The sequence below is a fragment of the Lampetra planeri genome, chromosome 18 (genome assembly GCF_965212315.1).
Source record: "Lampetra planeri chromosome 18, kcLamPlan1.2.h2, whole genome shotgun sequence".
NCBI classification, from domain to species: domain Eukaryota; kingdom Metazoa; phylum Chordata; class Hyperoartia; order Petromyzontiformes; family Petromyzontidae; genus Lampetra; species Lampetra planeri.
In genome coordinates, this window is record NC_136124.1 from 2,221,879 (window position 1) to 2,244,086 (window position 22,208).

Here is a 22,208-nt window from a genome sequence, read left to right on the forward strand (position 1 = left end):
CTTGCCTGGTATACAGGACGTCGTGGGTTCGATACGGACCCTGACGCCTGCTGCTATATTTGGAGTGTGCATGTTTTCTACCCGTGGTCGTGCGGATTTTTCTCCGGGTCCGTCGGTTTTTCCCTCCACATTTAGAATCGACGTGCTTTTAGAGGGGTTGGCTGCTTTACATTTCCACATGATGAGCCACTTCTGTGAGCGATCATTTGTGGCCAGGCTTGCTTCTGAAAAAGAGCTTCGTTGCTAAGTGGGCCTTACCTGGCCACTGTAACTGAACCAGCCTTGCATCACGTGGCCTGCAAGTTTGTCTGCTGAGACGAGGCTCCGAATAGCGGGCATGTTGAGATCCCGCTGTCATCGACGACGTATGCCCTCGTATTTATTTTGCACCTCAGCTGCGATGCTGATGCAGTTGACCTCTCAACACAGCACGCAAGGGCTCTCCGTTGGTCCCCTGAGGCTTGGCAGAATGCTATAATGGGGGGTGGGGGGCGTTATTCCACCTTCCACAACCTGTTATGGAGGGCCCCCTTTGTTGTGAGGCCTCGAACAAATTGCCACCTTTTGCCACCCCTTCCCAATCTCTGTGCTGCCCTGACATCATTTGCACGTGCGGTACATTTACTGTGGGGTGGGCGGGCAGCCTACTTTGATCTTGGGCTGCCTTTGAGAAGTCTTGCGACTGCATTGCATCCAAGTACGGTTGCACAATGCAAACGCGGCGCTGGGTAACAGAACACGAGCGCGTGTGGTGTTCGGATTTCTGTTGCAGCCCTGTTTCACTCCTTACAAACATGAGAGCCCCCTTTCATAATCTGAAGTACCCTCCCTGCACGTGATTTTCTGCACGATGCCTCCGTGCAGGCGGGGTGGGGGGGGTACTATTACATAATTGCCTGTATCGATTCGCCCCCTCTTGTGATCCGATGGATTGTCGCGATTCAGGATGGTGATTTTATCCCATGGTTAATTACGTTTTACAACGGTGTTGAATGTATGTATGCAAGTTGAACTTCTTTTTCACCGTACGTAGCCAGCCTTGCGAACCGGAGGTGCAAACCCCTGGTGGTTGGTTACGTGAACTAATTTACGTACAGCTTGCACAAGATGAAACGCCAACTATTCTTGCACACACGATTCGATGCATATATCATAAGCCTAATAATACATTATAATTGATGAGTCAATGCAGGTTTTATACACTGTCCATTCTTCATTGAAAGTCCACAAAGGCAAAGTGATTTGCTGCTCAAATGAGCATCGAGCTGGTGCTCATCGCCTGTTTACAGACTCGAGCCTGTGGTGGGATTCCACATTCCGATGATGGGGGTGAGGCCACACCCATATGATAACCACTGTTCATTTTTTCACAAAATGGTATTTATTTTATCGGCCCCCAGAGGGATGATGGGCTGAGTCAACTCCCAACCACCAGGATTTTAACTGGCAACCTTCCAATTACGAGCCTTTCACTCTTCCGCTGGAACCACCAGGCTGGGAGCAACGTTTTCTTGATTAACTTCGACATGATCTGGGTGCATTTTTTATCTCCGACGTGAGTTTGTCGAGCTCGTGCAGTTTCTCTTTTGTACTTGCGAATGCGCCAAATTTTAATGAAATTCAAAATTGCTTTCTTGGCTTGTCAAACATTGCTGGTGATTGACCGATTTTCCCTTTCTTGCTTGTTTGTGATCATAGAAAAATAAACACAACTCCTCCGAGCCAATGCTCATGCGCACACTGTTCATGGAAACCATTCTGAAGCCAATGTTTTCAGAGTGCGGCCCAGTGCCAGCTGCAGTTGCCCTTTCATGAGTGTGCTTTATTGAAATTTGCCGAGGCAAAATGCCCATTGATTTATTTTGCGGGGTTTTTATTAACGTGTATTTTTTTCTTTTTTTCTCTTCCCAATTTCAGCGGGATATCATGAAAATCCCGGAGCTCTCCGACTATCTTAAGATGTTCCGGTAAGGCTTTCGAGCGTTACGAGTTCCGTTTGCCGTGTTAATCTTTTCTCGTGCGATTCTCTTCTTTGTTGCACATTTGAGGATGTTTTTGATGGTTTTCGTGGATTAATTTGTTTGTGGCAGGCCAAAGAAGCTGACTCTGAAGGGCTACAAGCAATACTGGTTTGTGTTCAAGGACACAGCCATCTCTTACTACAGGAATAAAGACGACCCCAGACCCGTGCAACAGATCACCCTCCGAGGTAAAACGTGCCCCAGCTGCTGATCAACTCCACTCTGTGTTTAAGTTGTCTCATTGTCCTGCAGCTTGCTGCCTAAAATAGAGTGGCCACAATTTAGAGTTGTGGTCTAAAATGTGGCTGTGTTGCAATATACACGCGGTTTGGTGGTCGGGACCATTTTGTCCATTTGTAGCACGTTAGAGGACCGCATCATTGGTCTCAATTGCAAGTTTTGCTGTCTAGAAATGCCCTTTTGGGTGTTCAAGTTTATTTTGTTTAACCGTGAGAACTCAAGAGAACAGGATACGCCTCATTTGTAATCGTGACCCGGGTCACCAAAATGCAAGGAAAATAAATACAAATCTGAAGAGAAGCAACTATCATTCGAGGAATTGAAAAAACGTCATAGCCTGCGGAGCAAATCGGCTCGGGCAGATGACATCCAAACTGAATATATGGCACAGAAAATTATTGGTCGACACAATATATCTGGTCCTTTAATTGTTGTTGCCGTCTGTCTTCAGTTTGTTTCCTTGTGGATAAACTCTGTGATTTAGATGGTTTTTAATAGTTATAGCTTTAAAAAAAAACCTTTGCTTATCCAGGAAATCTTTACTATATCTTCAGAATTATTATTTTTAATGGGATGTTTTGGCCACATTCCTTTTAATTATTTGATTTTTACATGTGAGAAGAAACCGAGATACGCGGAGAAGCCCCACACCGTACCATGAGATAATGAAAGATCCACATAACCGGGTCACCAGCCTATTTGCTGTACTGTCTTCTTTAAATAACTTTGCATATGAGCGGGTTTGGGAGTTGCACAGATCTCTACGTGAACCACCAACCATTGCCTCCATGGCACTGGAGTATAAAAGGAGCATGCCTGTAATATTTATTTATTTAAAGGTAAATGTCAGACAGATGTTCTTGCAAAAGGCCAGCTGTCCCCCCGTGTGCTTTTTCCACAGTTGTGATTTGCGTACAAACTGTTTATCAATTACCATGGATGCCTTGACCCTGTTCTTTGATGGCATGACCCGGTTGTGGCAGAATATGTAAATTATGTATTCTCTGCTGGTCAAACCATATAAAAGAGTCCACAAAAACTTTAACATCCTGGACATATATTTGCGCTAACAATGACAAAGATCCCCCATATAGTCTTAACAGACTGTTGGGGCAAGTGCTGTTAGTGAGCACCTAATGAAGGCCGGCACGGCACACGAGGGGGTGGGTGGCCAGCACCATGCCCAGCCGCATTTGTCTCCCCAGTGGCGATGTTTACGCACTGCACCAGGTACTCATTTATGGCTGAATCGACCTAGGGGAGACCCAGGACCAGTTTAGATAATCATTACTGGTGTTGGCCGTGAGCGGGAATCAAACTCGGGTGACCGGGTTTGTAGCGCAGTGGTTGGCCCGCTGCACTACCGCTCCATTTGTACACACTCCCAAGCACACGCATAGCTTCCATGTACACTGTTAAACCACAAACTTACTGCCTTTGCATTTGGCTATGGTATGAGTGAGTGGAGTAGATGCTCCATGAATTTTTGTCATACCCAAAGGATCGTCACAGGCACAATATAGACATTCGAGCAATTTCAGTTTTAAAAAATATACGTTTAAAGTTTGATATAGCTACTTGCACATTCTTGCATTCATGGGAAGTGTCCCTGGTAGCCAGCTCACCACAGCTTATTGTTGGCATGCACTATCATACTATCTCTGTGTTTGCGTTGAGTGGGGAGTGGTGATGCTTAGGATAACGCACTGAGCAATGAACCCAGCGACATGGGATGCATTCTGGGTGGCAAACATCGTTGGATTGTGATACCAGAACTCGTTTTGGTCATCCTCTCGATCAACTTGCCCTTAAATTATTCGTAACAGATGCAGAGTGTAAATATCGGCAGGGGAGAGACAGAAAAGCCTGGGTGTAGCGCTGGCCACACCTACCGTCTCGAATATGATATTGGCATTAATAGGTGCTCGCTAACAGAACTTGCCCAAACAGTGTCCAAGGCTACATGGTGGGAGTGGGATCTTTGGGAAGGGATGGAGAGGGCGGAGACAAGATAGCGTGTTCCGTGATGCTTTTCCTGCAACAGTGAACCAAAGCAGAAATTAATTAATTCATTATAAAAACATTCACACAGGATAAGTGGGGGTTCCATCATACAATAGAGAATTCCCCTTCTGTGCGTTAGAGAATTGGGAGAAGTTATTGGCAAATGCTTTGGAAGTGCAGCCAAATGTGGGGCTCGTACAACATTATCTGTTTCTCAGAGGATTGGTGTGTGGAAGTTGCTTTCATATCTACAAGAACGCATAAAAACGCATGCTCAATGAGTTCATTGTCTGAGAGCCCTTGACTCGTGTGGACTCGGATTATAATCCGTCATCTTGTGCATGTGGCGTTCACTGTCCTACATCGGCTTGTGAGACTTTGCAGACAAAAACATGGCAAGCAAAAGTGGCTGTTTTCTGTTTGCATCACTTTGCTGTGAGTTGTGCTTGAGCCCCAGGGTATGTGGTGCAGGTTTGTTCTTGGCTGGCTACTGCCAGGCATCTTATTTGTGTGGAAGCAAACAGACATTTAAATTAATTATCACCATTCGGGGTGTCAAATTATTATGTCATCTTGTTTTTATTGTATTGTTTGTCGTTTTATCAGTTTTTTGGTCTCCATTATGCAGTTTAATTCGCTTAGGTTCAATTTGACACGAGAATATTATTTGCAGATAAATATATATTATAGTAATTGACGTCACTTTGTCAAGTCACTGCTTGATGAAGACCTCTCTACACCGCATCAATTGTGGGTGTTGTTTGACTATACTTCACCATGCTGGACGGTGCAGGCGAGTGAAGTGAGGACCTGGGATCGCTTCTGGCATCATTCACCGGCGATGTTTAAGAGTGACTGGGAATCAACTCTGGTGACTGGCTTCAAAGTGCAGTGCTCTTGCCACTGCGCCACCAATCCACCCCATCAGTTGCATCTCTAAAATTTCATCAACTGATTCTTACAACAAGGGTATATTGTGTGAGCCTTAAGAATCAACATCGATGGGCCGTTACACCGCTCGCCAATGTTCCAGTGAATAATCGCACGGATAAATATATAAAGGAATTTTCCGTGTGGTGTCCTGTGTGAATTGCAGGATGTGAAGTCATTCCGGATGTCAACATAGCTGCACAGAAGTTTAACATCAAACTGTTGGTGCCAGTTACCGAGGGCATGACTGAAGTCTGGCTCCGCTGTGAGAGTGTAAGTAGCCACCGCGCCGTGGTCACGGAGCGCAGCGGTGCCGCGTGTTTACCCAGTGGGCCGCTCCGAGCCTGCCGTGCTAGTGTGCCTTTCTCATGAGGATGATACCGGTCGAGTGAAAGCATTGCGCTCGTATGCCTGATTGAAGTTGTTTTTAACTTTTATGGCCACGCTTTAGCGGTATATTGCAGAGGTGTGTCCCGTCCACAGTGTTCTGCCACTCTGAACTGAGTTGGGGTGGGGGGATGGGGGTGGGGCTATTGTCTCCTTCAAGGAACGTTGGTTCTTCCACGATGGTGTTGTGAGTTGTATTGAGCAGGGATGACTCGCCCATCACTCGTACCACAAGTACGTGTGTGGTCCTTGGACGAATCACTGCTGAATGAGAGCTTCCCAAAACAGTGCAGGTCATGCGAGATATTTGACTATACTTCTCCATGCTGATCCTATCACACGCAAAGTGTAAATAGACTCAGTGCGGTTAACCACTTAAGTCATTCACTGCACTTTAAGTTCGATAGAAGGTAAAAGTGCAGCCCTGCAATTGCATGCCTACGCCACTGTTGGCAGCAGGGCCTCCTGCCATCGAGAGAGCTCTAGAGAGTGCCTGTTGATGGTGGATAAACCAGATGATCCGTGCTTTTGTCCACCTTGAGTGGGAGTCTCATTTGGAATCTTTAGCTACTCGCAGTTGTGAGTCCCAATGTGTAACATTATCAACAAACAGATGCCTTTATAAAGAGACAAAATTCCCGTTTTTATTGTATCACGGAAAAATAGTGTATTCAACATGTACAGTTGTAACTGGCAAAAACGCATAGCATTTTGGTGAAAGGGAAAACAAGATTTTGTAAAAACAGGGAGCAAAAAAAATCTACTTAACTGCACCAGGAATACAAATTTTAAAAGTTAAGCAACAATAAATAAAACGTAGATATAGCCATTGTCAGAAATAAACTACAAAGATCTGATACTCAAACCTTGGGAAAACATTAAACTGGAAGCAGGCGCCAGGAATACCCGCCCACATGAATTGCCAACCCATAGTTAAACAGTAATGGCCAAAAAAACAAGAGCAGTCACTGATGTTTATGGCAGTGTTGTGCCATAAAAGAACACTTGGACATGCTGTGCAAGAGATGAAATGAGATTGGATGGGGGGGTCACCTGCTTTTCCCCTTTCAAGGTGTGCTCGCTTGCCAATTGAGAGGTTTACAGACAAAAGCTCGGTTCTGATTTATCTTATCTACCTCTGTGACTTACACTCGTCTGTAAATTGTTATTTTCAATATGCCAGGTGTTTCCCTGCTGGCTTGTGTAAAAAAAAAAAATCTTGTTGACGAAAAAGTAAAGGTAGAACCACAGCCCTGCTATTGCATGCAGTGGCGATGTTAACTACCTCGCCTGGTGTACAGGAGGTCGTAGGTTCGATCCCGACCCTGATGCCCATTTATTTGGAGTTTGCGTGTCGCTCTCCCCGTGGTCGCGTGGATTTTACTCCGGGTCTTCCGGTTTTTCCCTCCACATTTAGAGCCATGCGTTCAGAGTATTTGAATGCTATTTATTTCCACATGAATACACCCCTCCCTTGAGCTATCATATGTGGCCAGGTCGCTTCTGAAAGAGATAAATAGCTCAGTGGGCCTTATTTGATAAAATAAAAATGGCAGAAAGGCCTCCACTAGGGGCTTCAGTAGAGACACTCTCGATTACATTTTGGCAGCCTCTTCCTATGCTGGCCAGATGTCTTGGCAGCTGTGGGAGTATACCCACACTTCACCCCATTGTGACCTGCGGATAGCTGCCACGCCAGGATTTCAAACCATCGACCTCTTGATTTTAAGTTGTGTGCCGACCATTGCACCACAGCAGATGGCTTGTTTTTTACTCACAAATTAAACAGGATTCGCGGTCCATACTATGTCCCTTTGCATAACTTATTGTAAATGTGAAGTGGCTTTCGTGACATTGTCTTCAAAATTATTTTGGCTGTGTTAAATTAAGCGATACATAGGTAGGAGGTTTGTGAAACCTTTTCAGAACAAGCTTAAAGCATTTTAAAATGTTAAATGTTTTTTACTATCCCAGTAAAATTCGTCATATGCATAGTAGTAGTAGGCATTTGACAATACAAACCTCATCATGGGATCTCCTTTGGCAGTACCACAATGCTTGTGGTCAGAATGCAAACACGCCTCTGGTCTAACGCTGCTTGAGACGAGGCTCAAAAGAAAGCTGTCTCTGGTGTGGACCAATCAGTTTCAAGGACAATGTAAATATTATCAGAGTGTTTTTTGTTTGCATTCTGACCACAAGCATTGTGGTTAATGTAGACATGATTCCTTGTAAAAGGTTTCAGTTTGGTGTTTCAACATCTTAACACCTGTTTTGTTGCCAGAAAAAAGGGGAAAACCCTATTATCAATACATACCTCACCGATTAAATGAATTGTCACGTTTAGGGGTCACAATTCGGTTCAAGAATTGATTGAATTTGGTCCCGTTTTGTTTAGTTTTCTTCATTCCATTAGCCATGTAAAACCGTAATGCTTCAAGTTTGCGGTCCGATGAAATATAAATGTTTTACAGCTTCAGATGTTACATGAACCCCGCATATACAATGCACAATTCGACGCTTGTATTTTGAGCCTAAGAATCAAATTTAATTCTCGCATGCCCTGCGTCAATGCATTGTTGCCTAATATTATAGCATGTTATAACCAACGGACGTCCTTCTTTGCGAATGGCATAATTGAGATGTCCCAGCCTTGGAAGAGCCTCTAATCTGTTTGTTGACATGGCTTCGCATTCCAGGTTGCACGCAAGTGTGCGGTAGCGTGGAGATGAAACCCACACTGACATTGCTGCGACCGGCACGTGTCTTGGCAAACACGTGCCATGGGTCAGCCAGTGCCGGAGTTGTGTGTGTGCAGCTGCGTTCTTGAGATGTAAAGTTACCTCCTGGATCAGTGCTGCACCGAGGAGCACTCTAGGAACAACTTAATCCAATCGTAAAGTTTAAGGAGAGGCACGTTAGATATTTTTGACGAATGAGAGTCAGGTTATGAGCTTAAGTACCTCTGTAAAATGTCATCGAGTTTCTTTTAGCTGGCTGACTCGAGGAGCAGCATCAGTCTGCTCAATGAGGTGCTGTCTTCTTGGAGTGTCTGCGCTGTATGTACAATGTTGTTTGCGTTGGTTCTCATGTTTGTGTTGGCTTTGTCTATTAATTTACAATGCTCGTGTTTATTCCTTCATTTCCATTCAGTAATCAACTTTTTACACTTTTTATTTAGTTTGCTTTCAGTTGCCTATATATAGTTGTTTTGCTCCCAATGTATTTATTTTTTATAAATACATACTGAGTGTCTGCTCCTTTTTTCCATCTCTGCATATGGCATGTTTTTTTCTCTCCTATTTTAGACAATGACATATTTTTGTCATTTCCTCTAAAGGGCCGCACTATTTATACTTGGCTCTAAAATTTAATCCGGAGTGAGGAGGTCACAAGTCCAGTATTTCCACACTCAACCAAGAGTGGGACAAGATTATATTACAAATCACAATCATCCCTCTCTGGGTCATTAAAATAGGTACCACTATGTGGATGAAGTCAACATTGGTCATCCTATGGGGAGACTCGCCCCCCGAATTACGAGTATGCATGCACGTGTCAACTTTTTTCGCTCAACGAAAATAAAATTGTCGTGATCGGTCCGGCGCTCAGGAGAAGCAGTACGCGGAGTGGATGGCAGCGTGCCGCCTGGCCTCCAAGGGCAAGACGATGGCGGACAGCTCCTACGCGGGCGAGGTGAACAGCATCCTCACCTTCCTGAAGATGCAGAACGTGAGCCTGGAGCCACAAAGCATCTCTCCGCAGAACGTGCCCGACATCAACCCCGAGTCGTTCGTGTGCCCTCGCTACATGAAGAAGTACAAGGCCAAGCAGGTGAGCGGAGCGGGTTTCGAGCGGGTCTTGGTTCGTGATGCGCGTCTCGAGGCTGTGTCGCTTCATCAGGAGTTCATCTTCTTGGTTCTTTCGGTAAAGTCACGTGACTTTACCGAAAGAACCAAGAAGATGAATCCCTGCAGTCACGAAAGCTTTAAATCGAAATTCATCAGGAGTGTCGACATTGCACCGTAGTTTTTCTTTGAATGCTCGCAAGTTAAGGTAAGTCCGAGTTTATTTATTTATTACCCAGGTGAGAAGTCAAGGGGCAAGGATAGGGAGTGACATTTGCAGCCGAAACGTGGGACACCAAAAATGACGAGAGCACAACAAATAGAATGAGGGGCAGCGGTCGGGCAAATCGAAGTTGGAGCAAAAACAACTCCGTCGTCACCGTATGAAATTAGTATATTGCACAAAATAATGAATCGGTGTTAAATAACACATTCCGTGTACCTGAAGATGACTCGGCAAATTTTGTTTAGACTCATCCGAGTACAATTACAATTATGTTACAGACACATTATAGTGTTATAGTGACGATATTGCACTCATGTGTAAACAGAAGAGGGTATATGTCAAATTCAAATGCAGGATGAATGAACGTAAAATTTTCTCGCACACAACATTGTTGTTGCATTGTTAGAATATCGTGCAATGTCCCATGTTAAACACCGCGACTTCGCTGCTTATTTTTCACAACTGTTGAATGTGACAGCCCATGTCTGTGTGATAAAGTAGAGGCTGCTAGGAGGCCTGACCCCCCAGCCCCTCTTCTCTCGCCTGGGCGGGCCAACCTCAGGAGCCAGGCAGGGGGTCTAGGCAATGAAAGGTGCCTGCTAAATGATGATTACATCTCATCGCAGTCGGTGATTCATACTAAAAAGCACTCCAGTGAACGCCTCCATGGCATCCTGTATATCATTACGTGTTTTGAAGTGCAGGTTAATCAGCATTTGCTTGTTATCACGCACCATATACATCACTGTAGAATATAGCGGCATACTTTCCCATGATGTAACCTTCTAGTGATATAACAGCATACGGTAACACTTGCACACACATTGAGCTCGTATCTTGGTATCCTCAAAAATAAGACTGCGTCAATGTTGCTGCTTTGTGCTGCCCTGTTGTTTTCACTTTGATCTTTCTCTTGGGTCTTTGGGTTCCCTCCTCTCGCTCCTGAACTGCATCTTTCAGACGGTTTCTGTGCGAGACTTGGTAAGTGTGCATGCTTTTGCATGGGTTTAGTCACGCGTGTGGCAGTGTGTTTCCTCCACTAAATACACTGACGGCACCTCTCGTCCCATTGTAACATCTATGACCGCGTCATCCCGAATGCGTGCCCGATCTTGTCAGATAACTTTTGTTTAGGTGACCCATCGTGTGTGTACGTGTGTTGAACTTCTTCTGCACCATACGTGGCCAAACATGCTAAATTGTCGGTGCGGACAGGTGTGGTAGGAGTTGTGGGCAGGGCAGCAAATCCATTGTTGTGCATTCCACAACCTCCCATCCCCACCTTCACTAACTCACACTGCTGGCCAGTGTGGTGAAGTATGGTCAGATGACTCCCATGACCCCCCACAGCATGGGGTGGGATTGACAACATGGGCTGTAAATGTGCATGTGAATTCTAACGCATTTCTTGCATCGTTTAAAACGTGAGACTAACGCGTGGCCATTGAGTGGCATAACTTTTGTGAGTACTTTTAACCTGGAGGCAATGACTTGTAAAATATTTCTTTTAGAATGGAACCTCATTATTGTGTTGCCTTTGATGTTTTGTAATCTTTGAAATGCTGATGTTATCAATACCATCTGTAGCCCCTGGCAGTGACCGTGCAGTGTAAAGGCTTTAGGTTTTTTTTACAAATATCCTTCTTGCGGATGCGTCACAAATATGTTGGAAGTTTTTAGCAGGCAAGAGGGCTTGGCGTTAGCACGCATGCTCGCGAGAATCGGTGATCGCGTCTGTCGGCGTTCCTTTCGCCACGTTATTGGACTTTTTAAATCCTTCCACGGGTTTTTTTTTGTTTGCCTGCCCAAAAAGAGTGAAACAGTCCTGGTGAAAATGTGATATCGGTCACGTCGGCGATACGCGAACTCACGATGCTCTGCTGTGCAGCAGCGAGGGCAATACACAAATAAATAAATGCGCAAGCATGCCTCTGTCCATGTCGGCATTCCTTTACTGGACACATTGCGAAGAGGAGAGGGACGTGGTCATGCCAATAACATCTGGCAACCCATCGGTGTTGGTTTCACAAGCCTCACTGCTGATGAGACCCTACAGGTCAAATACCCACAGCTTAAGCGCTCAAAAAGTCGCCGCTGAATAACACAATCCAAGTGGATAATCATCCCCACGCGCGAGAACGTTTGCGTGATCCATCGGCGGCATAGCCGCGCGCCGCCACCAGCCGCAGGCGCTCACGATTCCCGCCGTTGCTTCCCGCAGCTGACGGCGCGGATCCTGGAGGCTCACCAGAACGTGTCGCACATGAGCCTCGTCGAGGCCAAGATGCGCTTCATCCAGGCGTGGCAGTCGCTACCCGAGTTTGGCATCACGCACTTCGTGGTCAGGTGGGTGTGTGTGGCGTTGGTTGGCGTTTGTTTGGGTTTGTCTGCCGCTGTCGAAGCGGAGCGCGAAGCGTTTGGCTGCGGACGTTCCGGGAGGTGGGGGGGAGGAGGGTCGGGACCGAGACCAAAGGTCCCCACCCACGTTTGCACCCCCCCCACTCCCCCCGGTCTCCTTGTGTGTGGGCCCGCAGGTCGTCCCCCCCCCCCCCCCCTTAGCTGCGTTCGCACCACCAAAGATGGCAGAAAAGAAAGGTGGTGTTGTTGAGAATAGCGCTGCGTGTGTAGGATATATGCAGGAAGTGAAAGTGCTTTCCCGTTGTCAAAAATGTTTGGAGAGAGGAATGTACCTTTGTGTTGGCATTTACTTTTACATTCCAATATACTCACTTCCAATATGAGTGCAATTAACACTTTAACCAAATACCATTAGAGTGTGGATTATACATTGTCTAAATGCAATCGTTGTAACGAGCAGCAACGATGGATCAAAGGCCTTCCCAAAACCCCACCATCATCTCTCGCTGTCTCTCGTGGTCCTGCAATGTAACAATGTATCTCGCAACCGGCTGCACCCACCGATTCCATCGCTCCATCTGCACGGTGGCCATGGGACACTTTGTTTCGTCCTCAGCCTGCTGCTGCCATTCGTCTCGACCTCCAGGGTCACCGTCGCTGCTCGTGACGCGTCCTTGCCCAAGCCCCTCCGCCCTTTTTTTTGTTTTTCCCCAAAAGTATTTTTGAGTAACAAAACGATTCAGGTACACACCACAGAGGATATGAACGGGAGTTGACACCAGCACATACACATTACGGATTACAGTGCAATGGAAACCTGACTAAACCGCACATTTCAAGAAACTTTCTATAAACTCGACAACCCTCGTTGTATTTCGATTTAAAGCTTTCGTGACTGCAGGGATTCATCTTCTTGGTTCTTTCGGTAAAGTCACGTAGAAGGGAAATAATAAAATAATAAAAATTAAACATAATAAAATACAATTCTCACGAGAGAATTGTACGAGAGAATTGTATTTTATAATGTTTTTATTTATTATTTTATTATTTCCCTTCTATGTGACTTTACTGAAAGAACCAAGAAGATGAACCCTCGTTATCTTCCCAAACTCTGATGCCTCTGTAGAAGAAGAAAAAAATGTAGGGAGGGGGCGGGGTGCTTAAATGCCGTCATGAATGCTCTTAAGAATCAATTCCCACTGGCGGAGAAGTAGTGAAGGGCTTCCATATTTGGTGGTCAGCTTCCTCCCTGCCCCTTAGTTTTGCACTTAGATGTTCAGCCCTGCCTTTCTTAAAAGTTGTCATGAGATCTCTACTTTGCGTGCATTCGGTCACTGCATTGCTCGCTTTCAGGTGTGCTTCTGCAGCCGTCTGGAACGCTCTTCTGATATTAGCAAGCCACTCGAGCTTTGCACTTTTAAATCCAGATGGAAAACAATTTTTTTTAGAACTGCTTTCGTGTTTAGTTTGTTGTTCTTCCCCCCGCACCTCCGATTAGCACGGTTGGCTACATATGGTGTGAAAGTAGTTCAACATTCATACATTCTCGTGTAATAAAGCTTCAGTTTGGCTTCAATTGTCAGGTGAACGTGCGTGAAGTTTATTTTAATAACCACCCCTTGTAAAAAATATGTAAATATATGGAATGCAGAATTTGAATATACCAGCAAGGTGGCTCTGTTCATGGAATCCCTGCATTGCTTATCTCGTTTTTATGTCTTCATGCGTGATAGACATTGACTCTCTGCATTGCTGCCAGATTTCTTGGCTTTGGGGGATGCGTCTCATAGCGAGCAGGTGGTTCAATTGGCCGTGACTTGTGGGGGGCCACTGGTTTTCCTGCCCTAAGAATCTGTCGTGGGATGTATAGCACGCACACGCGAGACGGAGAGGCAATGTTAACGTCCCTTCATTGTTTATTCTAACGAGCCTCAGCCGTACCCACGTGGCCGCATTCAGGCAACATCACCGTATAATCCGGACAGATCTCTCCAGAACAAACTATGAAAAGACAGGGAATTTTGTATGTTATCGGTGTTGGGGAAGCCAGGTTGATGGGAGAGCAGTAGAAACTGTCCCTCCGACGTGTTTTCAGGTTGTTGCCGCATATTGTTCGGCACGATGCCCGGACGCGGAGAGAAACGCGCCTTCATAGTTTTATTCTGTAAAGTTTTTGTCGTATCCTCAAGGCCCTCTTGCACTGACCTCTCAGCCACCACCGCCACCACCGGCAAACGTGCTGGAAGGCCTTTCCACAATCGCTGAGGCTGCTGGGCCGCTTCAAGTCTGCTCTGTGCCTTTGCATGCTGTTTGTTACCGGTGACGGACGTATGCGCCCACCCGGCGGTTTCGATGGAGCCGCTCGTGCCGCTTATGTGGTCGCTTTGAACACCGGCGACGCCAACCGCAACAGGCCGGGCGTCATTATCAAATTCCAAAGCCGCAAGGGGGAAATATCACCAACTGCTTGGGGCAAAATTGAGCCCAAATCAATTTCGATTTTTTCACCGTCCGTGCAGTGGCAGTGACCTTTTCATACCCTCTATCAGAACACCCTTATTTATTCTCGGGCTAATGGGCATATCATTTAAAATTCTCATAATATTGAACTGTGGAGGTCTTTAAAATAATTTCAAAAGATGGGCTGGGTGGTTCCAGAGGTCTAAGTGCTCGGGTGCAGGTACCGTTGAGATCCTGGGTTCAAAGCTAAGCCTGTGATTAAACTGTGTTCTCAAGCATAGTGAATTAATGGTCTCAGCCTGGTCACCAACAACCGTGTAAAAACATCGCCTTAAAAAAAACTGTTTAAACACTTACATTTGACTAAATTCCACCTTCTGAGATTTAAAACGATCAGTTTGATGGCCATGTGTTGAACATCACTAAATAGCAGAGTGGGTGGAAAAGAAAGCGCTGCCCCCCCCCCCCCGACTATGTCGAATCTGAGGTCACTTGAAGAAATCTCACCAGGCGGTGGTAGCTCTATGAAATCCGCTTCAGTGGGCCGTTGTCTCACAGAGGATGATCGCACTGCTCTGCGAGAGATCCCAATGGATTCTTGTTCTCAAGTAGTCGAGAAGCATTGCTGCTGTTGTCTTTATTCAACTCCACATTGCAAATGTATATTTATTAATAGTATTTGTCTTTAAAAACATTCCATTGTAGTCACCCACATTTAAAAAAAAATTATAGATGTGCATTACCATATGCATCCTAAAGCTCAGACTGGCATATTTAGATGGCTTGATTGGCTTTGATTTAGCAATGATTGCCTTGCTTATGAAATGGTGGTAACATACTCTGCTAACTAAATGTTCCTTGTTGGTTCCTGAGGGATGAGTTACGATGATGCCCTTCCTTCCTCTGTTCGTAGAGGCATTTCCTCTCGCGTCTCCTCCCACATTTGTACTCGGGAAAATAAAACGATGAATAATGCAGTCACCTCCAGCACCGTGCGTGGGCTCGTATAGAATTCCATATTGATGTTTACAGGTGGATAAAAGGCCCAAAACCTCAAACCAAAACACTTAATCGTACGCGTAATCCATTTCGGTAAACGTTACGTCTAAAAATATATTTTTGAAACTTGAGTACAGTATTCGCTTGTTATTCACGAACTTGCTATCCGTTATTTTTGGCTATCCGCGAATCGCATCTGCAACTCTACAAGACTGCATCGAGAGAGAGAGAAAGTTATTAAATAAAGTGACGAGGGAGAACGCATTAATTAATTTATTTAACGTAATTAATGAAATGCTATTCACATCTCTGGAACATATCCCTTGCGAATAACGAGGGAATACTGAATTGTCCGGCAATACAATGCTTACACAACTTAATTTTTTTTAATGAATATTGTGCTCATTGTTGATGCTGGGCCCTGCTTTCTGCGACCTGGGCTATATCACGCTGGTGATGCTGCCTTGCTTTCTCCTCTCTCGTCTCACCATCACAACAACCCCTCTCCTCCTACCCCCAACGCAGCTCTTCATTTTCGAAAAGTGACTTGAGACACAGTCGCATTAACCGTTGTCGATCTGGGTGTTTTTAAAATCAAGAACTAATTTCAAGTTGGGGAGGGAAAAAAATGTGCTTCATCATTTGTGTACAGTCCTTTGCGGCAGGCTGAAGAATGTACGATTCGAGCTCAGCATGTCTCTCCATGTGGTTTCCATAACATCTCCGGCTACATCTGGCAGAAATAAATTCTTATCCTCCCCGCTGCCACATTTTCCAGCAGCGACAAAATGCCCCGTAATTTTCCCAAGACGCACTTTGCTAAATACCAACTTCCTGTTTACCCTGCAAGAGGACACAATGCTGGATGAAGCCTCAATTGTGAATTGCTCCTCTGTGTCGCAGTGACAGGTTTTACCATCGGTGTACTGTACAAAATTCCGCAGCGTGATCGTGCTAAGCAGCTTCACTGCAATGCAAGAGGGACTCTCCTTGCGATTCAACGAGTTTTTCCAATTCAATTTGTTAATCGATTTTTTTTTTACGCATCGTGACGAATGGTTACAGCCTCTCTTGGCTGTGAAGGGTCCCGTGAACCCACTGAATACCAACGAGCTGAATGCGGACCACCCATCTGATGATCCCATCTCGCGTTGAGAGCGTGCATCGCGTGTATTCTCCATCGGGTCGTTTTTTTCTTTTGCGTGCGTGCGCTCGCGTTGGAATTCGGCGAGGCCCGTTCTGGTTGAGGTGACCAGAATGACCGTAAAGTTGATTAATGCTGCATTGGTTGTGGATGGAGTGTGGCAGCTGGGCCTTAAGTTAGAACACGTGCCAACTCCTCCCCCGTGTGCTCGCACACTCGGCAAGAGGGGAGCGGTCTCCTGGTGGGTTACACTTAACTTGACGCCGCCACACCACTGCAGGCCGTGTAAGCGTTTAAAGGTACAGGAACGCCTTCGAGCCAAGAGCGGCTTCGACACAGCCTTCTCTTTAACGGAATACGGATTTTCCCCAGAAAGTCATGGTTGTTGGGTTCGTTGATGGCTGTGCCTTGCGATCATTGTAACAGGCGGAATTGACGTGTTTGTACGCGTGCTTTTTTTGGGCCTTGAGGCTTGGGTCCAATGATTACCCATGTACGCCATTGGTAATTGCTTGCAGTGTAGCAATTCACTGCAGCTCGCAATTCAACTTATTGTCGCATATCGGGTTCTTGATTTTATAAAAAATTTGAATCTCTTTTTGTATAGTGCATGAATCAGACTCCCGGGGCTGCATGGGCCACATGAAACCATTGCATACAACATAGGAATACAAATGAAAACATACTTTGATTCTTACACGTGCAATTTGAGAGCTTAAGAATTGTGGGTTAAGAAATCTTGCTAATCAGTGTGTCATTACGACCCTCGGTAAGGAGTCGTTGGTGCTTCAGTGAACTTAGACAGTAAATGGCATTTTGATGCAAACTAACAGGATGTTTTACTACCACTGAGAGGAAATTAAACTTTCTTCCGAGTGGATTGCTTTGGTGGAAAATATTGATTGGAATGAGGACCTGGCAGGGCCTCCACCATAAATACTGTCATGCTTGTCTCCAATACTTCCAAAAGCGCTGTGCTGGCCTCTACGTGCTTGCTATAGTTGAGCTTGACCCAACCAGTCTGGAGAGTAAAATGGAGGATTCATATTCTTAGGTTTTTTTCGGTAAAGTCACGTAGGTAAAAAATTTAAATTAATAAAAGTAAAATAAGTATTTATGGTGGAGGCCCTGCCAGGTCCTCATTCCAATCAATATTTTCCACCAAAGCAATCCACTCGGATGAAAGTTTAATTTCCTCTCAGTGGTAGTAAAACATCCTGTTAGTTTGCATCAAAATGCCATTCACTGTCTAAGTTCACTGAAGCGCCAACGACTCCTTACCGAGGGTCGTAATGGAGGATATTTGTCATTCTTATTCACAGGGTTGGCATTCCCAACTCCTCTGATCAGTTGAACTCGAAGATTGATGGAACTTCTCCGATATTTATAACCTCTTTTTATAATTCGGACACTGTTGTTTTCCAACGTTTGGATACAGGCCACCAATGTCGTAACATGACTGAGTAACGAAGTGGAAATTATACCCTTACAGTATAGTGTGGTTTGAAATAAAAACAATACACTCCTTGTTAAGCACTGTTAGCTCATATTTGATCTAATTATGGGTCGATATTTCTGTTTTCAAGGGCATTCACTGCCCTATGCAGTGGGCTGGTCGTGCTTTGTGTAGGTTTTCGTTTTTGTTCCATATATTGCTGAATGTATTGGTTTCACTCGTTAGTGTTGTACAAAAAAATGTATCTCTAAAACAAACTGTTGTGTCTAGACATTGTCTTGTTTCTTTTGTATTTAAATCCCAAAAAATCCCAATACGTTAGGAATGTGCCCGGTAACACATTTAATTGTGATTTAAAAGTAGAGAACAAGAGGTTAAAGAGTTTACTAGCCCGTGACCCCCGATGTATGTTTAACGTTGAACTTCTTTCGTATGTAGCCGACCGTGATAATCTGAGGTGCGGGATGACTCGCGGATCAGAAACATTGACACTGACAAAGAAAATAAAAGAAAGCTGAATAGTCCACAAAGAAGCTGAATGTGTGCTGGGAATTCCACGCAGAGACATGAATATGAACACATGGAGCCAGGGAATAAACTGGGGTTTCCAAATCTCCAGGAATTGGCATCGCTGATTGGGGTGGCAGGAATTGATTTGAACCGAGCTTCGGTACCGGTATTGTACTAAATTGTATCAAAGTGTAACTGCACAGTATTGACAGACTCGGGCTGACTGAAAACATACGTCCAGGTTTGATCTACAGTAGAAAAGGTGGCAACCATAGACGAAATACAACATCGTTTTGATGGTTTTTTAGATTATTTTAAAAAAAGTTTTCACATTTTAGTTGTATTTCCACATAGCTTATCATTTACGGTAAACATTTTTTTATCAGAGCGTAACATTGCTCCGCAAACCAATGTGATTTGAGTGGTATTCAGTGTAAGATTCATGAAGGAATTGGGTTTGTTTAATATCCGATAGCCAATTTGCATTTTTAGGTAAAGCTATTGTATTAATGTATCTGTTGGATGAACGGTATGCAGTATGAATATGAGGCAATGCTCTGTTCTTTTGGGGTTTTCACGCCCACCGGAGATCACAGTCACTCCACATGTAGATAGTTATCATTGGAAGCTGCGTTAGTGTTTCAACTTTTTCGTGACCTGGGTTTTCGTGCGGTCGTGTTCTGTGTTGCCACCCAGGTTCCGCGGCGCCAAGAAAGAAGAGATGATGGGCATCGCCTACAACCGGCTCATCCGCATGGACCTGTCCACGGGTGATGCCATCAAGACCTACCGCTTCAGCAACATGAAGCAGTGGAATGTGAACTGGGAGGTCCGGCAGGTAAGGCGGCACCCCCTTAGCGCGCACGCCTGCCGAGGATCGGTCTCCATGGCTTGCCATTCGAACTACGACAAATGCAATGCCACACTTGATTCCTGCCGAACCTTTTGCTGGGGCACGCTGGGCGAGCTTGGCCTCGCCTTGTGGATGTTGCAGGGACCCCTTGACCTCTGCTAGAGTTGGTCATTGTTTGCCCAACTCTGGTGAGGGATCACCTGCCTGCATTAAAATTCTAAGGACACATGCTTAAGCACACTTGCTTGCAGAGAAATAAGTATCTCATGACTTGCAAAAAACCGTACAATAGTTAATAGTTCATCTGGGCAATTAACTCTCTGGATTAATCATTAGCCAGTTAATCCAATTGGTATAGGAATGTATGGCGATTTTGAACAATGGCCACATAATCAGGGTGTTGGCAACTGGTCACATCTACGGCGATGTGACTTATCAATGCAGTAGTTAAAACAATGGGCAGGTTTCTTCAATAACCCCCGTCGCACATCCGCACAGCAGTGGATCCACTCGAGACTCTTCCACCAGCAGTGGTACCAGCAAGGAATTGCAGGGCCGCACCTCTAGCCATTTACCTGCACAGTAATGAACACTATCCATTGTGTGTGTGCGTGTCATGTGAGAGAGACATAGGTCTCTGTATTTAGCCTTTTTCTGCCAATGTGTACTTTCGCTGGCCCTTGTAAGGCAATACAATCTGTTACTGTCAGGCAAATAAAGCCATCGGAAGGGCATTACATTTCACAGGAGGGACTTGCAGGGCAGGCAAAATCAATATCAAGGGGACCACCAGGCACGGGCTGATCAAACAAAACCGTGTTGCCTTCCATGTCTCGTTTCTTTTGCTTCAAGGCAAGGAATCCAATACCGTCCGTAAGACTCGTTCTTGTGACATTTTGTACATGGGAGAAATATATATAAAGGCGTTTACGTACCAGTGGTTATGCCCAAAGCAATTAACTGTGTGTAAGATGTTACAACAAAGCAAGACCACATGTCTAATTTTACCAAGGGACCTCTTTAGGCTACTTATCGCTATGCCTGGAAGGTTTTATGTTCTGTCCACATGTTTTCAATAAAATGACACAATCGTGCCATGGAGCAATTGGTACGGAACTTACCGTGCTTGACACACATACTACCCATCTTACTACTGTCCATGTCCAAATGTGAATTATTTTTTGGGCAAGATTTAGCAGTGGTCGTGACCCAGCGGGTTGCTCATTCGCCGCTTGTTTGCAGAGGTTCGCGGTTCGGTTTGAGTGGCCGCCCTGATGAATACCGGCGTTATGTTGTCTATTTGAATGGTTACTGAGTGACATTGTAAACATCGCCCCCTTCGAGTAATAACTTGCCATGAATCTCCCAAAAGAGGAGCCGTGAGACTCTGTGAGGCTTTCCTGGGTAGACAAGCATAACTAAATAATAATAATTATACAGTGAAATATTGACAATACTTAGAACGCATTTTTATTTCACAACACCTCACTGGGTACCAGCACTATTAGCAAGCTTAACTTGGAACGTGGGTGAGTGGGTTTAGGCATGTGCACCTAATGCGTGCATCCCTCTGTATGTCTGTACATGTGTGTGTTAATGTGCACGTATCTCTACACAGTCGAATCCCCTCACTAAATGCAGGACAACTTAGTCCAGCGTTCCTCAACTCCAATCCTCGCGACCGCTAACGGCACGGCTTTCCATGATTGCGAGCACGGTTGGCTATGTACGATGCGGAAGAGGCTCGACGTGCATGCCTACAGCCATCGGAGGCACGCCGTGTGCAGGGGCGTAACCTCGATATGCACGGACAAGGTCGGTGTTCGCCTAAAGGTGCACCGTGGGGGGGGGGGGGGGGTGCCAGGTGTGGAGTTGAGAAATTAATTAGTTAATGGACTGACGCGTGGCAGCTTGTCCTGTTTGTGTCTGTGTTCGCTGCTAATGCTGCTGCTAGTGCATCTGCCGATTTTAGTTTCGCTAGCCGGTCTGCAGTTCCGCCGCTACTGGCAGCCGATGCCCCTGCTGATGGGGGCGTTACCACCGTGGTCTCGGTGCTCGCACCAACGGCGACATCTCTGCACCCGCGCTCCCCTAGGTGGCCGTGGAGTTCGACGACGAGATGCAGATCGCGTTCCACTGCTCGGACGCCGACTGCAAGGTCGTTCACGAGTTCATCGGAGGTTACATCTTCCTGTCGACGCGCGCCAAGGATCAGAACGAGGCGCTGGACGAGGAGCTCTTCCACAAGCTGACCGGCGGCTGGGCCTGAGGACGGACTGAGGTCCCGGGGGGGGGGGGCGGGGGGGGGGCGAGGGGGGGGGGGCGGTGGGGGTGACGGGGGGGCCGCGAGGCGTCCCCCAACCGCGTCGGCGGCGGCGGCGTGCGGTGGTGGAGTCGCGCAGAGGCAAAAATCACTACCTTCACAAGAACGTCTGTACTACCGGGACAACCTACGCGTGGTAGTGCTGTGTAGATGTCCGATGCGCATTTTTTTGGGTTGTGCCGTGACGCGCCGCTTGGCGCCTTGTCTGACGTTTCGCCCCCAACGTGCTGCGGGGGAGTGGGTGAGGGGCATTTCAGGAACTGAAATTCAGTGCCGGGAGCTATAATGTCGGGCGCCGTGCCGAAACGCTGCGCGGCACAACCCAAAACAACACATCGGAGAACATTTTCTGTTTTTAATTAAGGCAACATTTCCATAGAAGCATTTATTACTTTTATTCAGGTAATGTATGAGCAGTATTTTGTTGCTTCACTTTCACATTTTCTGCA

The 22,208-nt window shown here is 45.9% G+C and overlaps 1 protein-coding gene across 2 annotated transcripts in view; it reads left to right on the forward strand.

Moving 5' to 3' along the window:
• LOC144723479 (fermitin family homolog 2-like) overlaps window positions 1–21,725 on the forward strand; it is a 60,909-nt gene extending 39,184 nt beyond the window's left edge. Inside the window, exons 10-17 of one of the 2 annotated variants that reach the window (XM_078602270.1) lie at window positions 1,918–1,967; window positions 2,091–2,209; window positions 5,362–5,468; window positions 9,195–9,416; window positions 10,617–10,637; window positions 11,878–12,002; window positions 19,280–19,421; window positions 21,532–21,725. In XM_078602270.1, coding sequence (XP_078458396.1) covers window positions 1,918–1,967; window positions 2,091–2,209; window positions 5,362–5,468; window positions 9,195–9,416; window positions 10,617–10,637; window positions 11,878–12,002; window positions 19,280–19,421; window positions 21,532–21,705 — 960 coding nt within the window. In that variant the 3' untranslated portion in view covers window positions 21,706–21,725. The remainder of the gene's footprint in view (window positions 1–1,917; window positions 1,968–2,090; window positions 2,210–5,361; window positions 5,469–9,194; window positions 9,417–10,616; window positions 10,638–11,877; window positions 12,003–19,279; window positions 19,422–21,531) is intronic. The other variant, XM_078602271.1, reaches the window with a different exon arrangement.
• The last annotated feature ends 483 nt before the right edge of the window (window positions 21,726–22,208 follow it).